The sequence below is a fragment of the Nannospalax galili genome, unplaced genomic scaffold (genome assembly GCF_000622305.1).
Source record: "Nannospalax galili isolate Female #2095 unplaced genomic scaffold, S.galili_v1.0 scaffold127, whole genome shotgun sequence".
Lineage (NCBI taxonomy): Eukaryota > Metazoa > Chordata > Mammalia > Rodentia > Spalacidae > Nannospalax > Nannospalax galili.
Window position 1 is genome coordinate 4,074,349 of NW_008360326.1, and position 13,587 is coordinate 4,087,935.

Below are 13,587 nucleotides of genomic sequence, written 5' to 3' on the forward strand. Positions count from 1 at the left end.
CTTCCATCTAGCCTGGAGGAAACCCTCTGCTCATGCAGTCCCAAAGATTGGTGGGAATGTCTGCCTGGCTTTCCTATATCTTCCCTATTTCTCTTTCTGTATGTATATATGTAAGTGGATGCATGTTCATGTATGTACAGGTACACATGCATGGGGGTACATGTGGAAGCCAGAGGTCAGTTCTTGACTTTTGACACATGGTCTCTCAATGGCCTGGGATTTGTCAAATAGACTAAGCTGGCTGGCCAGTAAACCCCAGCATTTGGATTATAAGCATATGCCACCACTCTTGACTTTTTCAAAAAATTTTTAATGTGGGTTCTGGGGATCAAGCTCAGGTCTTCACTCTTATAAAACAGGCTTCATCCCACCTCCACCCCCTCCTTTTTTGCTTTTTTGAAAAAGATCTCACTATGTAGCCTAGGCTGGCCTAGAATTCAGGGCAACCCTCTTGCCTCAGCTTTCTAGGTGTGGGGATTACAGGCCTCAAGAGCCACTCAGCATATCTGTTGCATACTTAACACTGGCCTCCCTCCACAGCTCCACACGGTTCCCTCTGTCAGTCTCACTCATGCAGCCCATGGTTGACACAGAATCCAAGGTCACCAGCACCTCCTCCCCACAGGGTCCCTGGATCTACTGCAGAAGGAGGTCCAGACTACATGGGTCACTTTCCCCAAAGCCCCTCCACCTCCAATTTTCCCTCCACCTCCAGACTCCTCACTCAGCCCAGCCTGTCCGCTGTCACTCACCACATCCACTACATTCTTGGGTGCACTCTCCGTGGTGATGGGCTGAGGATAAAAGGAGAAAACAGCATGACCCTCACAGAGGTCCCGGCACAGATGCCTCCCAGGCTGGTGGCCAGAAGGGATAGCAACACCAGCCCAATACTCAGATATCACCCAGCTGGCCCCAGCTGGAGAGGCAGTATTTGCAAAATGACACACAATCCTATTAGCACCATAGCCATTCAGTTCCACCCTCAATAAGGGTCCATGCTAGGTGACAGTGTGGACCTTGGACCCCTCAGTATGGAACAGGGAGCACTAGATATGGTGTATGTGCTCTAATAAGCCAGAGCTCTTCACCCCTGCTCTGTCTATCCAGGGCAAGAACCCAGGGAGGTAGGGACCACTGCAGCCTGTGAGCCCTACCACACAAAAAAATAGAAGTTATAAGAGAAGCCAAGAGGCGGGCTCCCAGGGTCAGCCTGCCAGCATTCAGCCCAAATCCCAGCTCTCCAGTGGCTTCTTGGTCCTACCCTTGGTCCCCACAAACTCTAATATTTCCCCTCTAACTCTCTGCATTCCCATGCTGACTCTACACCATACGTTGCTGTGGAATCAAGGCTCGTCCTCCTCGCTGGTGGGCCTCTTCCTCCAGGAAACTCAACCTGACTATGTCCTCAAGCGGAATTGGCCTCCACATCTGTGGCCACTATTTGTTCCTTTCTGTAGGAAATAGTCTAACCTGACCCTGTACGTTGTGTTCTCTAACCACTATCTGATTTGGGATTCTTAGTCTTCCTTCATCCAAAGTAGTCATAGCAACAGTTTTACCACCCCAGTAGAAACCCCCTCATGCCTGGGGCCTTGAGGGCTGAGAAGTAAGCCATCAGTAAATGTGTGTGACTAGATCAACCCAGCCATCCTTCCTCAACCCCAGTCAACACGAGGGCTTCCTCCTAAAGGCATCCAGGAGAGTGAACAAGGAGGAAGAAGAGCTTCCTAAGCCAGGCCCACCTCCCCACCATCCCTAGGGCTCCATCTACCACCCCAGCGGAGGCTGTGACCACCTGAAAGGCTGCCAGTATCCCGCTGGATCAGAGCTCTGGAGTCATTACATGCTACAGGGACCCAGCCATGTGCATTTCCAACAGGGTCCTGAATGACTATGAGAGCCTCTGACTGGCAGACAGCCTGGCCCACACCCTGAATGCTGCTAACTAGCTCGGTGACCTTGAGCAGGTTGCTTGTCCTTGCTGTCTACCTGGGGAGGCTGCATGTTGAGCAAATGGAGTCAATGTCTCCTGCTAGAAGTGCCTGGCTCCCGCCAGACTAGCCCTTGCTGTCACCCTCTCACCGCCATGTGGAAGCCTACCCTGCCCCACCCAGACCCCTGTCCAGTCCTCTCAGAGCCTGAGTTCAGTGAAAAAAAAAACCAAAAACCACAGGCCTCAGCAGAGCAGGAGAAACACCCTTCCTGCCAGTGATCATCTGAGCGCTGTCCCCTCTGCCCCCGCCCCTTTCCCTTGCCAGCTGGAGGCCAGTCACAGGGGAGACTCGCCAGCAATCAGATGCCTTCAACACACTGGCCCACATGCCTTCTGAGGACCTAAAACTTTCCAAACACCCGGGCTGCCCTGTGGAGTTCACAACCCCAATCCAGAATGCATGCACCCCCTCCACCACAGTTCTCAGGGACTGATCATTGCCAGCCCCAGTCTACCTGAGAATGGAAAAGCGTAGGAACTGGTCCTAGCTGAGCAAAGTTGGCTAAAGCTGCCCCAGGTCAAGAGGCACCACAAGGAAGCTCCTAGGGAGCTAAGGACTCAGGAGTAGCAGTTTCAGAGATCCATGGGGCCCTGTCACCTCAAACACATGCACACGCACACACACACACACACACACACACACACACACACACACACACACTCCCTGGTTGATTTTTCTTCTTCTTAGACTACTTTGATTCCAACATACTAGTTTACTTACTACCATCCTTTAGAGACTGCCTTTCATTGAAATATAAGCCACACCCACACTGAGCATGGAACTGTGGGCCCTTGAGAAGTATCTGTGGAATGAACAGTCACTCTCTTCCCTGACACCCAACCACACTTAGCATTGACCAACAACACAGCAGCACCCAGAGGTAGAGAGCTGGCATTTGAACTTTGCTCCTTACATCTCATACAGGCCATCTCTCGGTCTCACTCTATGTGTGTGTGCGCATGCGTGCGTGCGCGCGCCTGTGTGTGTGTGTGTGTCTATGTATGTGTGTGTGTATACATGCTAGTGAATGCATGTGAAGACCAGAGGTCAACTTCAAGTGTCTTCCTCTATCCTCCCCCTCCCCCTCTCTATATGAGACAGGGTTTTTCTCATTTTTTCATTGAACATGGAACTCACTGATTTGGCAAGGCTGGCTGGTCAGCAAGCCCTAGGGATCCTTCTTTCTTCACCTCCCAGTGCTGGAAATACAAGCACACACTACTGTGCCTGGATTTACAGGGTGGTAAGACTGAACTCAGGTCCTCATGTTTACATGGCAAGCACTTGACCCACCGAGCCATCTTCACAGCCCCAGTCTCTCTCATTCAATGGGGAGCCTGCTTTCTGAGCCCTAAAGGCCGACTGCAGCAGAACCTGGCCTCATGTCATCAGAAGGACAAGACTGCTTCCCTGCACTTCTCTAGGAAGAGTGGGAAATGGGCTGCAGTAGGAGACTACCATCAGACATCAGAGAGAACTTCCTAAATTAGCTAGAAACCACAGGGTGTATGAGGGAAGCTGCACATCCTTTCTTCATTTTTCCCCCAAAACAGACACATATGCTCTCCCCATGCACATGCCACCCCTCCCTGAGGTGTGCACTGAGGAGGAGCATGTGTTGGATTTGGGGGTGGCCCCTGGGGATCCCCCTGCCTGGGGATCACACAGTAGGATATGTTAGTGGCCAACAGGGAGGTTAGGCTGGGGGAAAAATGTGTCTGAGGGTTGCTTTTTAGAGAGAGGAGAAAGCTGGGAACTGGAGGTGTCCAGCCTGAGCCCAGGGCTGGGGGGCAGGAGGGTGCAAAATGTAGACTCAGCCTCCAGAGGAACATTCCGTCCACAGCTCCTCACACCCTCAGCTCCAGCTTGCCAGCAGCAATCTGTGCTCTTGCCCCAAGGGAGGCCTGGAATCCGTGCAGTTTGGGAGCCAAAAAGACCCTGTGACATCACATCTCCTGCCACGCTGATGATCTGTGAGGTCACCCAGCACTGCCTATCCAGAGGGCAAGGGCCTGGGAGCCAGTGGGGCCAACCAGAAGGGGCTGGAAAGGCTCAGACCCAGGACCCAGGGAAAGTTATTCCAGGCTCATTTCTTCCCAAAATAGAACCATTAACAGATGGGGGTGGGGCAGAGGGACACAGGGGACAGGAGATGGCATTTGGGGACATTTACCAGAGTTTGTCAGGGAATGCCGAGCTACACACTAGAGGTATGGTTCCATTTAACATCCCTATGAGACTTGTCTCTCCACAGTAATACTGACTACAGTGGCTAGTGTGGCAGAACCTGAGGAAGAGGAGGCCCTTCTCAGTGCCTTGGGCCTTCTCATTCTGCTTCAAGATCACAAGGGTCTCAGAAAGAGCACTTGGCTCCTCTTCTGGCAATTTCCTAGAGGACAGTCCATTCTATGTGAGCCCAAGTCTGCCCTCCAAACCCATGTTCTCACAGCACTCCACCCAGAGGCAGTAGGAGCAAATGGGGTATGCACATCAAGGACTGGGGCTGAGGGACACTGGGCAGGCTGGAGGCCCAGGTGGTAGAGACTCTAACCTGAGTGTGTGTTGCGCTGTTGCTGAGGCCACAGCCTCTCCCTGGCACACTGAGGCCACCAAAGGAAAAGAACATGCTCCCAGTGATTAAGAGCAAAGTTATGCCTGACTTCCCTACCACCCCCCTCCCCAGGGAGCGCCAGGCAAGCCCACTCCTGTCCTCAGCCCCTCCCCCTGGCTCACCCTAAGGGGCCCTGCACCAAACCCCGGTTGAGGCTGGTACACCCAGGACACCCTCGCCAGTCCCAGCCAGTCCCAGCTCAGGATCCAGACTGGAATATTGAATGGTACCTCTGGCCACACCTCTCCCCTTCCCCCCAAATACAACTCTCCTCCCCAGAGGAACAAGGCTGCTACAAGGCTATGCTTCCTCCACAACTTCAAACCACCCCGGCCCAGGGACTCCGCAGCCTGTGCTGGACATCAGCCCCAGTCCCCTCCACCCGCCCTCCCCATGGCTGCCCCCCGCCCCCATCAAGCCACCCCAGTTGGCAGCAGACTACCACTCTAAAAGTCTGCTTGGGTCACTTCCCTGTTCAAGGACCCATAATGGCTCTTAGTGCTTAGCACTCAAGGTCTTAGTCCCCAGCTGTGCTGTGGACTCCTCTAAGCCCAGCCCATTCCTCTCTAGCCAGAGTCTTTAACTGGTCCTCTTCCCTGTCCTTGGCCTGCCCTTTCCTCCCCAGTGGGACAGACTCCCACCTCTATCCCACAGCCCTCCCCGTCTGCCAGGCAGGGCCACCAAGGGGGTGTTTGGATCCAAGAGATACACAAGGTCACTAGATCCCCTTTTCTCCCAGTGAGAGCAGACCAGCCAACATTTATACCACAGCTGCCTGCCCTCTGGCAGCTTCTGCACAAAGGCCCTGCCCTGTGTGTGTTCTGGTCCTAAGCCTTCTGGAGCCAGCCAGCCTTCCTCTTCCTCTGTCTTCTTTTCTATTTGCTCAAAACTTCAACCAGTTCCACTACAGGAGGCAGGCTTGCCAAGAACCACAGCACAAGTGGGGTCACTTGCTCCCCTGAACCCCAAGGCTCCCTCTGGTGAGAGCCTAGACTTGGGTGCCCATGAGTTCTATGGTATGGTTTGCCTCCTGTCTGGGCAACCCTGGCCAGGCTGGACTATGCAGGAGCCCCTCTTGCTGTATGCCCCCTGGACATAGCTCCTTCCCAAATAGCTGGCTGCTAATGACAGGGCCCTGCATCCTATTGGACCTCTCCTAGTTGTGGTCAAAGGGAAGCCTTGACCTCCAACCTCTGGGGACCACGTCACTTCCCTGTCTGGTCTAAAGGCAAGATCTGGGCTGGGCATGGTGGCGCACGCCTTTAATCCCAGCACTCAGGAGGCAGAGGCAGGCGTATCTCTGTGAGTTCAAGGCCAGCCTGGTCTACATAGTGAGTTCCAGGACAGCTGGGGCTACAGGGAGACTGTGTCTCAAAAAGACCAAAGAGAGAGAGAGAGAGAGAGAGAGAGAGAGAGAGAGAGAGAGAAGATCTGAGTGGGTCTGAGGAGCCCCTCCAGGCCATCAGCATGTACTCCACAGCCAACAGGTATCAATAACTAGGGAGGGGTTCCAGAGCCAGACATCAAGCCCCCAGACAGCCCTGATGGGACACTTTTGATAATCAACATCTCTTCCTGGTACCCAAACCTCCTTTGTTTTGAGGCTCAACAGAAAGCAAGCCCATGCATCCTGAACACAACCTCACCCAACCCTGTGCCTGGCCCCTCTGGACTCTGCAACCATCGGCAGTACTTGGATTGGGTGGCAGGATGACCTTCTTCCTCTGCTGGGGTCCACTGGGGCATAGGCTCACAGGCCCCCTCCCTTGGAAGTAAGCTTTAGATCAAGCCTCCTGGCAAGGCTCCATTTTCTAGGACTTTTCCACAGATGGCTGCCCATGCCCCACCTCAGCATCCCGGGATGAAGTACAAAACTCTCAAAATATTTCCCTGCTACAGTCCTCGATGGGCAGTAAGACTAAATGTACAGAGTGACAGAGTCGTCCTCAAATTCGCCATCACATTCTTCTCCTCACTTTCTTTCTTTCGTTTGTTTGTTGTTTATTTGCTTTTTGAAGCAAGCTCTCTTTGTAACCCAGGATGGCCCCAAATTCAACATGTAGCTGAGGATGACCTTGAACCCCTGATCCTCGTACCTCCACCTCCTGAGCACTGGGACTACAGGTATGTGTCAGCATGCTTGGTTTTACACTATTCTCTTCTAACATGAAACAGCAAGATACCTGCTGCTCCCAAACTCTATGATGGGGGCGATCCTTCAAATGTCACTTTAAAATCTTAGGGTCAGGACTAGAGAAATGGTTCAGCAGTTAAGTGAGTTTGCTGCTTTTGCAGAGAACCAGAGTTTGAATCCCAGCACCCACATTAGGCAGCTCACAACCACCTGAACTCCAGTGCCAAGAGATTTGATGCCCTCTTTTGGTCTCTAAGGGCACCTGCACACATATGCACAAACACATAAATAAAAGTAAAATAAATCATAGGGTCTGTTTCCTTTTAAGTCCTAGCAACTTCAGCTGAAAAGAACACTTCTGAACTGGTAGAGTGGCTCAGTGGCATAGCACTTACCTAGCATGCCCAAGACCCTGGGTTCCCCAACATTCAAAAAAGCAAACAAACAAAAATAACCTATTTAGAAAAGAATTCTGCATGCAAGTGCAATAGCTAGCACAGAGCAGGTGTGTAGCAAGCATGTGTTGGTGGGATGGAGGGATGGCTGAACAAATGACAAACTCTCCCTCAGCACCCAGGCCTTCTGGCTAACAGGCATCAGAGATCAGAAGCCCAGCACCTGGCAACACCATGATCTCATCCAAAGCATGCACAAAGTCAGAGGCAGACCTGAGTGTCCTCCTAAGCCCACCCTGCCACTGCCACCCATGTGCCCACAAGCAAGGCAGCCAACTTCTTCTAAGCCCTAATCTGTCCATTGCATAATGGTCCCTCCCGCCTCTCGAGAATGGGGCAAGGCTGCCCAGGTGTATCCACATGGGTCACAAGGTTCCCAATAGCCCTTGGCCATGGAAAAAGCTTTGAAACTGCTGGTGCAAGTGACAGTGACATTTGTCACTATTAGTGGCTAGGAGGGTAGGCTCCAGTGCAGACTGCTGAGTGAAAAGTTCACTTCCCCTCTGATCTCCCTGGAGCCCTTGGCTCAGTTCCTTATCAATGACACAGGGATAAGTGACAGCATCTCCCTCCTGGGTCCTGATTCAAAACATCATAAAGTGGGAGTGTTTCACAGTTGCCGCTGCAGTGCTTCCTCAGCCACGGGATAGTCCAAGACTCCAGCAGACATTGAAACAGTGGCTCACATGAAATCCTGTATGCATATGGGGCACTGTCATCTTCTCATGTATAGGAAACAGGTGGAGACTTCCCTTTACCCCATCCCAGTTGCCAGCATTGACACTCTTGTAGTGTGGGGTACTATTCAGTAAAATAACAGTGACTCAAACCCAGCACTGTGACACCATGACAGTCAATCTAATTGTAGAGGTAGCTTCTGATTCACAGACAGACAGCACATCTAAGCATGGACACAGTAGGCCTGAGTGGACAGACATCACCAGATTTTACCACATTACTCAAAATAGCACATGGTTTAAAATGGATGAATTGTTTATTTCTGGAATTTTCCACTTAATGTTTATAGACTTCAACTAACTCAGGTAGCTGAAGTCCAGGAAAGTAAAATCTTGGATAAAGGGAGGACCTGCTACATTACTGCTACAAATGAAACCACCTGTCCATCTGTCCCCCTACTCCACTGCTCCCCAACTCCCACTCCAATCTGACCTCTAGATCATTCCACAGGACATTCCAAACCCCTGCTGTGGGTCTGGTAGAGGCAGGGGAAACAGCCTATGTACTGTGTTTCCCTCTACCCAGATCTCCTGGATGCCAGCCCTCACATGCTGAGGGCCTGGCATCGAGGACCTTAGTGACCACCCCATCCAGGTCTCTGAGTTTCACCCATCCTATGCAGAGGGCCTGGCATCACATGCCTTAACAGGCAATCCATTTAGCCATCACTGTTGGGAAATTCCTCAGACTTATTTTTCAGGACCTGAGAAGAGCTACCTCAGCTCTTCGCAGAATCAGGAGTGCCCACAGCAGGCATCCTGACTCCATCCTGCCCCTCCAGGGCCCTCCAGGAGGGGTGACCCCAGGACCCTTCTACCCAATCCTTTGGGCAACATCTGTTGAGCAAGTTGAAAACACAGGTTGAAGATTAAGCCACTTGGCCCTGGCTGTCCTGGGCACAAGCTAGAAAATATGTTTGGCCAGAAGGATCTAAAGCTGGGCAGAAAATCTGGGTCTGAATCCAGGGGAAGGGAAGAAGGTAGGCTTCATCCAGGGTCAGAGAGGCCAGCGGAAGCTAAGCCAACCAAGGCCAGGAGAACACACAGAGACATAGATGGATGGACATGCTAAGTTGGGAAGCTGGGGGGATGGGACAGGTCAGAGAGCAGCCTTCTGAAAGGCAGTCAAGGAAAAGGAAGGAAAAACCCAAACCCACCCCTTCTGCCCTCTCAGGAGCTACTCAAAGCACTTGCCTCACCCTAGTGAGGAAGCAGGTGCCTGCTACTAGGGGAGCCAAACTTTCTCCTTGTTTCTACTTCCCCACTCCCAGGGCAGCAGCCTGAAGGCAGTGGCCCATCCCAGACCCCCATGTGAAGAATTCACAGCAGCAGGGAATAGACCAGGGCCACAGTAACCCCTACTATCACATCCTAATCTGTGCTTGACGTACATGCATGAGCGCCTACTGTATGCAAGATGGGGGAAAGCCACAAACCTAACAGATAGAAGTCCCTGTCATGTTGGTGTGGGTGGAACCCCTTAGCAAGATAAAGATAAATAAGCAGGTACAAGAGCCTGAAAGGTGATAAGCACTAAGGAGCAAGGAAATGGGGACAGGGGATGGTTCCTGTAGGAAGGGAAATGCTAGCACATGAGGAGGGGAAGAGCCTTGCAAGCAGAGGGAACAGCAGGTGCAGATCCCTGAGGAGGCATGATTTCTGATAGGGTAAAAGATTAGCAAGAAGGCCCAGGTGGCTAAAACAGAGTAAGGAAGACATAAGCTGAGAGAGCTCGCCTTCTGCAGAGGGAGAACTTAGGCTTCTGTTTCAAGTGAAGTAGGCAGACCTCAGTGGCTTTGGAATATAGAATAAATAGATTAATTTGATGGTATTAATCTTTTGACTTTTATGAAGTAGGAGAGAGTTGTGGGGGGGGCACAATGTCAGGAAATAAGAAATGAAAATGGGGAGTGGGGACCCAGAGAAGGGAGTGGAACTCCCTGGCTCTTTCTTACTGCTGGGAAGGAGGATTTTGACTCAGGTAGAGACACCTACCCCACCAAGCCTGGCCAGGAAATGGTTCATGCAACCTCCTGCAGGGCCACTACCACTATGGAGGTGGGCACATCACAGAGACTAGAGACAGGGAAGATGCTATATCCTCCACGCATGCCCCTCGAAGGCCGGCAATCCTGGTTGCTAACTGCAGCCCTTCTGCTGGAGCTCCAGCCTAGGCCCTTCTGTCCTGACCTCAGGCCTTGTCTCTGTAAACAAAACTCACAAGACTCCAGATCGAGACACTGGCCCCTGCCTGGTGGTCTCTAAGCCCTGGACCCTCAGCCTCCCTAGCCAGCCAAGGACATTCTGTTCTTAGCCCATAGGTAAGTTCAGCACAGATGACGAGAGCCACCCAGCCTGTCTCCCCACCACCCTCGGTACAGAAGGAACACAGTAACCCTCTGCGATCTTGGAGAGGTTTCTAGTCAGCCCCCACTGTTTCCACATGGCCGTCCACCAGGCTCTGTGTGATTAACACTCCATGTGTGGAGGACCCAGTGGGGCAGAAGAAGTGCAGAAGGGGGATGGGCTGGCCTAGGGAGCTGGGGTCCCTGGGACTGGCCCAACCCTGGCCTGATTATAGGGAGGAATGATATAGCTCTGGGCCAGCCAGGAGTCTAGGAGCCCAAGTACATCAATGGAAAACACAAGATGCAGAGAGAAAGAAAAAAACTACTCCACAGTCACAGGCAAGTGGAGCAAAAGGAAACTAGGTAACCTGGCTATGTGCCCTGTGTCTGGGTAGAGCAAGTGATCACATCTGCATGAAGAGATATCAACAACCAGACTCCCCCCAACAATGACCCCACCACGGGCACCCTGTACCAGGTCATCACTTTGAGACCCGACTTTCATGGCACCCTTCTGTACACTCCCATGCATATGTACGCATACTTCCGTGGTTCCCTGAGCCTGCCTGTTAGCAGCAGCTCATAGAGTGGGATCTGAGGAGACAAAGGGGTGGGAGGCAGGCAGGAAGTCCAGCCAACAGTCTTGTCAGCCCAGCTGGGATCAGTCTACAGCGGGCCAGCTCCACAGTCCACAACTCATAAGAGGTCCTGCCCCCATCCAGACTGTTCTGAAACCTAACAGGGGCAAGGGCAGTGAGAGTAGAAAAACAGAGTCATGCGGACATAACAAAGCTGAGGGGCAGAGCAGAGGCCACCATCTAGATGGACTCTGGGTCACATCATTCATCCCCCTGCCTTCGGCTGAAGGGTACATGAGCCAGGGTCAGGCGGGTGGAAGAAGACACCACAACACACTCTGGTCCTCTAAGCCCTGGGACAGCAGGCACCTGGCCAGGCCTGGAGACGCTGAGAGGACCTTTTATGGACTTTTCCTGAGGACCTGCATCTCATCAGTAGAGACCTTGTGACTCATTTCTTCCCACTCACCTCAGTCCATGGATCTCGACCCTCTCCACCCCACCAACTGGCCTACTAATGTGAAGGAGAGGCTGGCAGGGGATGGGAAGGTTGTTACTTACCACCAGTTCATGGCTGGATGGAGGAATGCAAGGGGCAGCCACCTGTGGGATGAAAAGAGAAAGCAGTGTTAGTTAGCATCTATCCCAGCAGTCAGAGGGTCTCCTGAGCCACCCCAGCCCAGGAACAGCTTTCCCTAGAGGCATACAGGGCTCTTCAGAAAGCCAGCCACCCAGAAGGGCAAAGCTTAGGCCAGACAGCAAACATGAACTCTTCCTCACAAGTCAAATCCTATAAAAAAATAACAAGCTCAAAAGCCTGGAAGTCAGTGTACCAGCATTTAAACGGTGCATCCCACAGTGAGCACAAGGTTTCCTTTTTCTTGCTTTGTCTCTCCTGATTTTTCTACCATGTGGTAAGATGGGTTTAAAGTGGTTGAAAAGCAGGCTGTAGAGATGGTTCGACAGTTAAGAGCACTGGCTGCTCTTGTAGAAGACCTGGGTTTGGTTCCCAGCACCCATAAAGCAGCTAACAAACATCTGTAACTTGAGTTCCAGGGGATTCAACACCCTCTTCTGGCCTTTACAGGCATTACATGCATGTGGTGCATTTACATACACACAGGCAGAACACTCATACAAGTAAAAAAAATTTTTAAGCCCAAAAATGTTTTAAATAAATAAAAAATAAAGTGTTCGAAAACCATGAACTAAACCTGCAGGGAAGAAAAAGCCTGCCCCCCACTGTTCTAATTGCCAGTGGCTCACCCCAATTCAGAGCTGGCGGGGGGCAGCTCCTGGACGGGAAGGGCCAGTTCTTCCAGGGAATGGGGAGGGGGGCCTCTGGAGTAGGGGGATGAAGCACCTTTGGAGGGTTGTATTATCAGTTCATCTTTCTCATCCTCGTGTAACCCAGGTCATGGCAACTTGAGCCTCCTAAGGAGGGAGAGTGGAAGGAGGGTGGATGGCTGGGCCACTCTGCCAATTAGCAGGATGCATGTCAGAGGCCAGTGCATTCCCTTCTCCAGCCAACATACTTTTCTTGGAGCTCAGTGTACAACCTTGGCTCTGATTCCTGACCCAAGCATCAGACTAGGGGCCACAGAGAGACAGAGGGTGACTGAAGAGGCAGCTGCCTCCCTAGACAGTAGGCAGCCTCACTCTACATGCTGTACCAACACTGACAGAGCAGGTACCACCCAGCAGGCATGCTGCTAAGTGATTTGCCCTTTCAACATCCAGGAATGTAGACTCTATTGTTACCTCCATAGTACACAGACAGGGAAAGCAATTTGCCCAAGGTCACACAGCAAACGTGAAGCTGGGACTTGATTGAACCCAGGCAGTCTGGTTCCCAAGGCCTGGTGTGAAAACGTCAGATGACCTCTGTCCCTACATATAGAAGAATGTGGGGACACAACGGAGAGTCCGAAGGCTGGCTCCTGTTATACATGAGCACAAAGCTAGGAGAGAATGCTTTAGAAGTACCTGGGCGGCAAGGAGTGGGGCCCAGAGTAGGGACAAAGACAGGGAGGGAAGAGAAGTTCTCCTGAACTGCCTTTGGCCACCCTGATCAGGAGTCAAGTCTAAGCTACAGGGGACACTGTTCTGCATAATCACAGCTCCAAACCAACCCCACTGTGGGGGCTGTGAAGCATCAAATCAGGGGTCAGGCTCCCAGAGTCCCCCTCCCAACTCATGGGAGCTGGGTACAGTTGCAAGACAGTGCCCTTGCTGGACTCCTATCCTTGGAGCTGCAGGTAGACAGCAAGGACCTGTGTGGAAGGCCATACCACAGGAGGTCAGGGGTGCCTCCGCTCCCAGAGTCCACCCAGGTCTCCACTTCATGGAGATGGGTAATGACTCTGAGACAGGTGCAGGGATCTCTCCCCCAGGCCCATAATAACCCTGACGGTTTCCCTACCTCCTCACACACCACTCCCAAGGTAGAAGTACCCCTCAGGAATCAGGACCTCAGGGAGCACAGTCACACTCCCTGCAGAGCCTCCCCACCCGCTGGCCCATGGGCTTGTATGTCTCAGGCTTCTGGTCTCATTCTTGCTCTGTTTTCTGAGGCACAGAAATGTTTCCTTAAAAGGTCTTCTATCTCTCCCTCCCTCAGCACCCTGGCCCCTGGCCACCCTCTCAGGACCCAGAATGTGCCAGGAGCACCAGGGCCCCTGCCACTCTGTAGCCTGTGCTTAACTGTCCCACACTCCTGGTATTGGA

The 13,587-nt window shown here is 52.3% G+C and overlaps 1 protein-coding gene across 5 annotated transcripts in view; it reads right to left on the bottom strand.

The window, feature by feature from the left end:
- The window catches only part of Tns1 (tensin 1), a 209,401-nt gene that overhangs the window by 108,046 nt on the left and 87,768 nt on the right, over window positions 1-13,587 (bottom strand). For all 5 annotated transcript variants that reach the window (XM_029559978.1, XM_029559977.1, XM_029559984.1 and 2 more), the window contains 2 exons: window positions 11,422-11,463; window positions 753-794 (listed from right to left, as the gene is read on the bottom strand). In XM_029559978.1, the coding sequence (XP_029415838.1) occupies window positions 753-794; window positions 11,422-11,463 (84 nt within the window). The remainder of the gene's footprint in view (window positions 1-752; window positions 795-11,421; window positions 11,464-13,587) is intronic.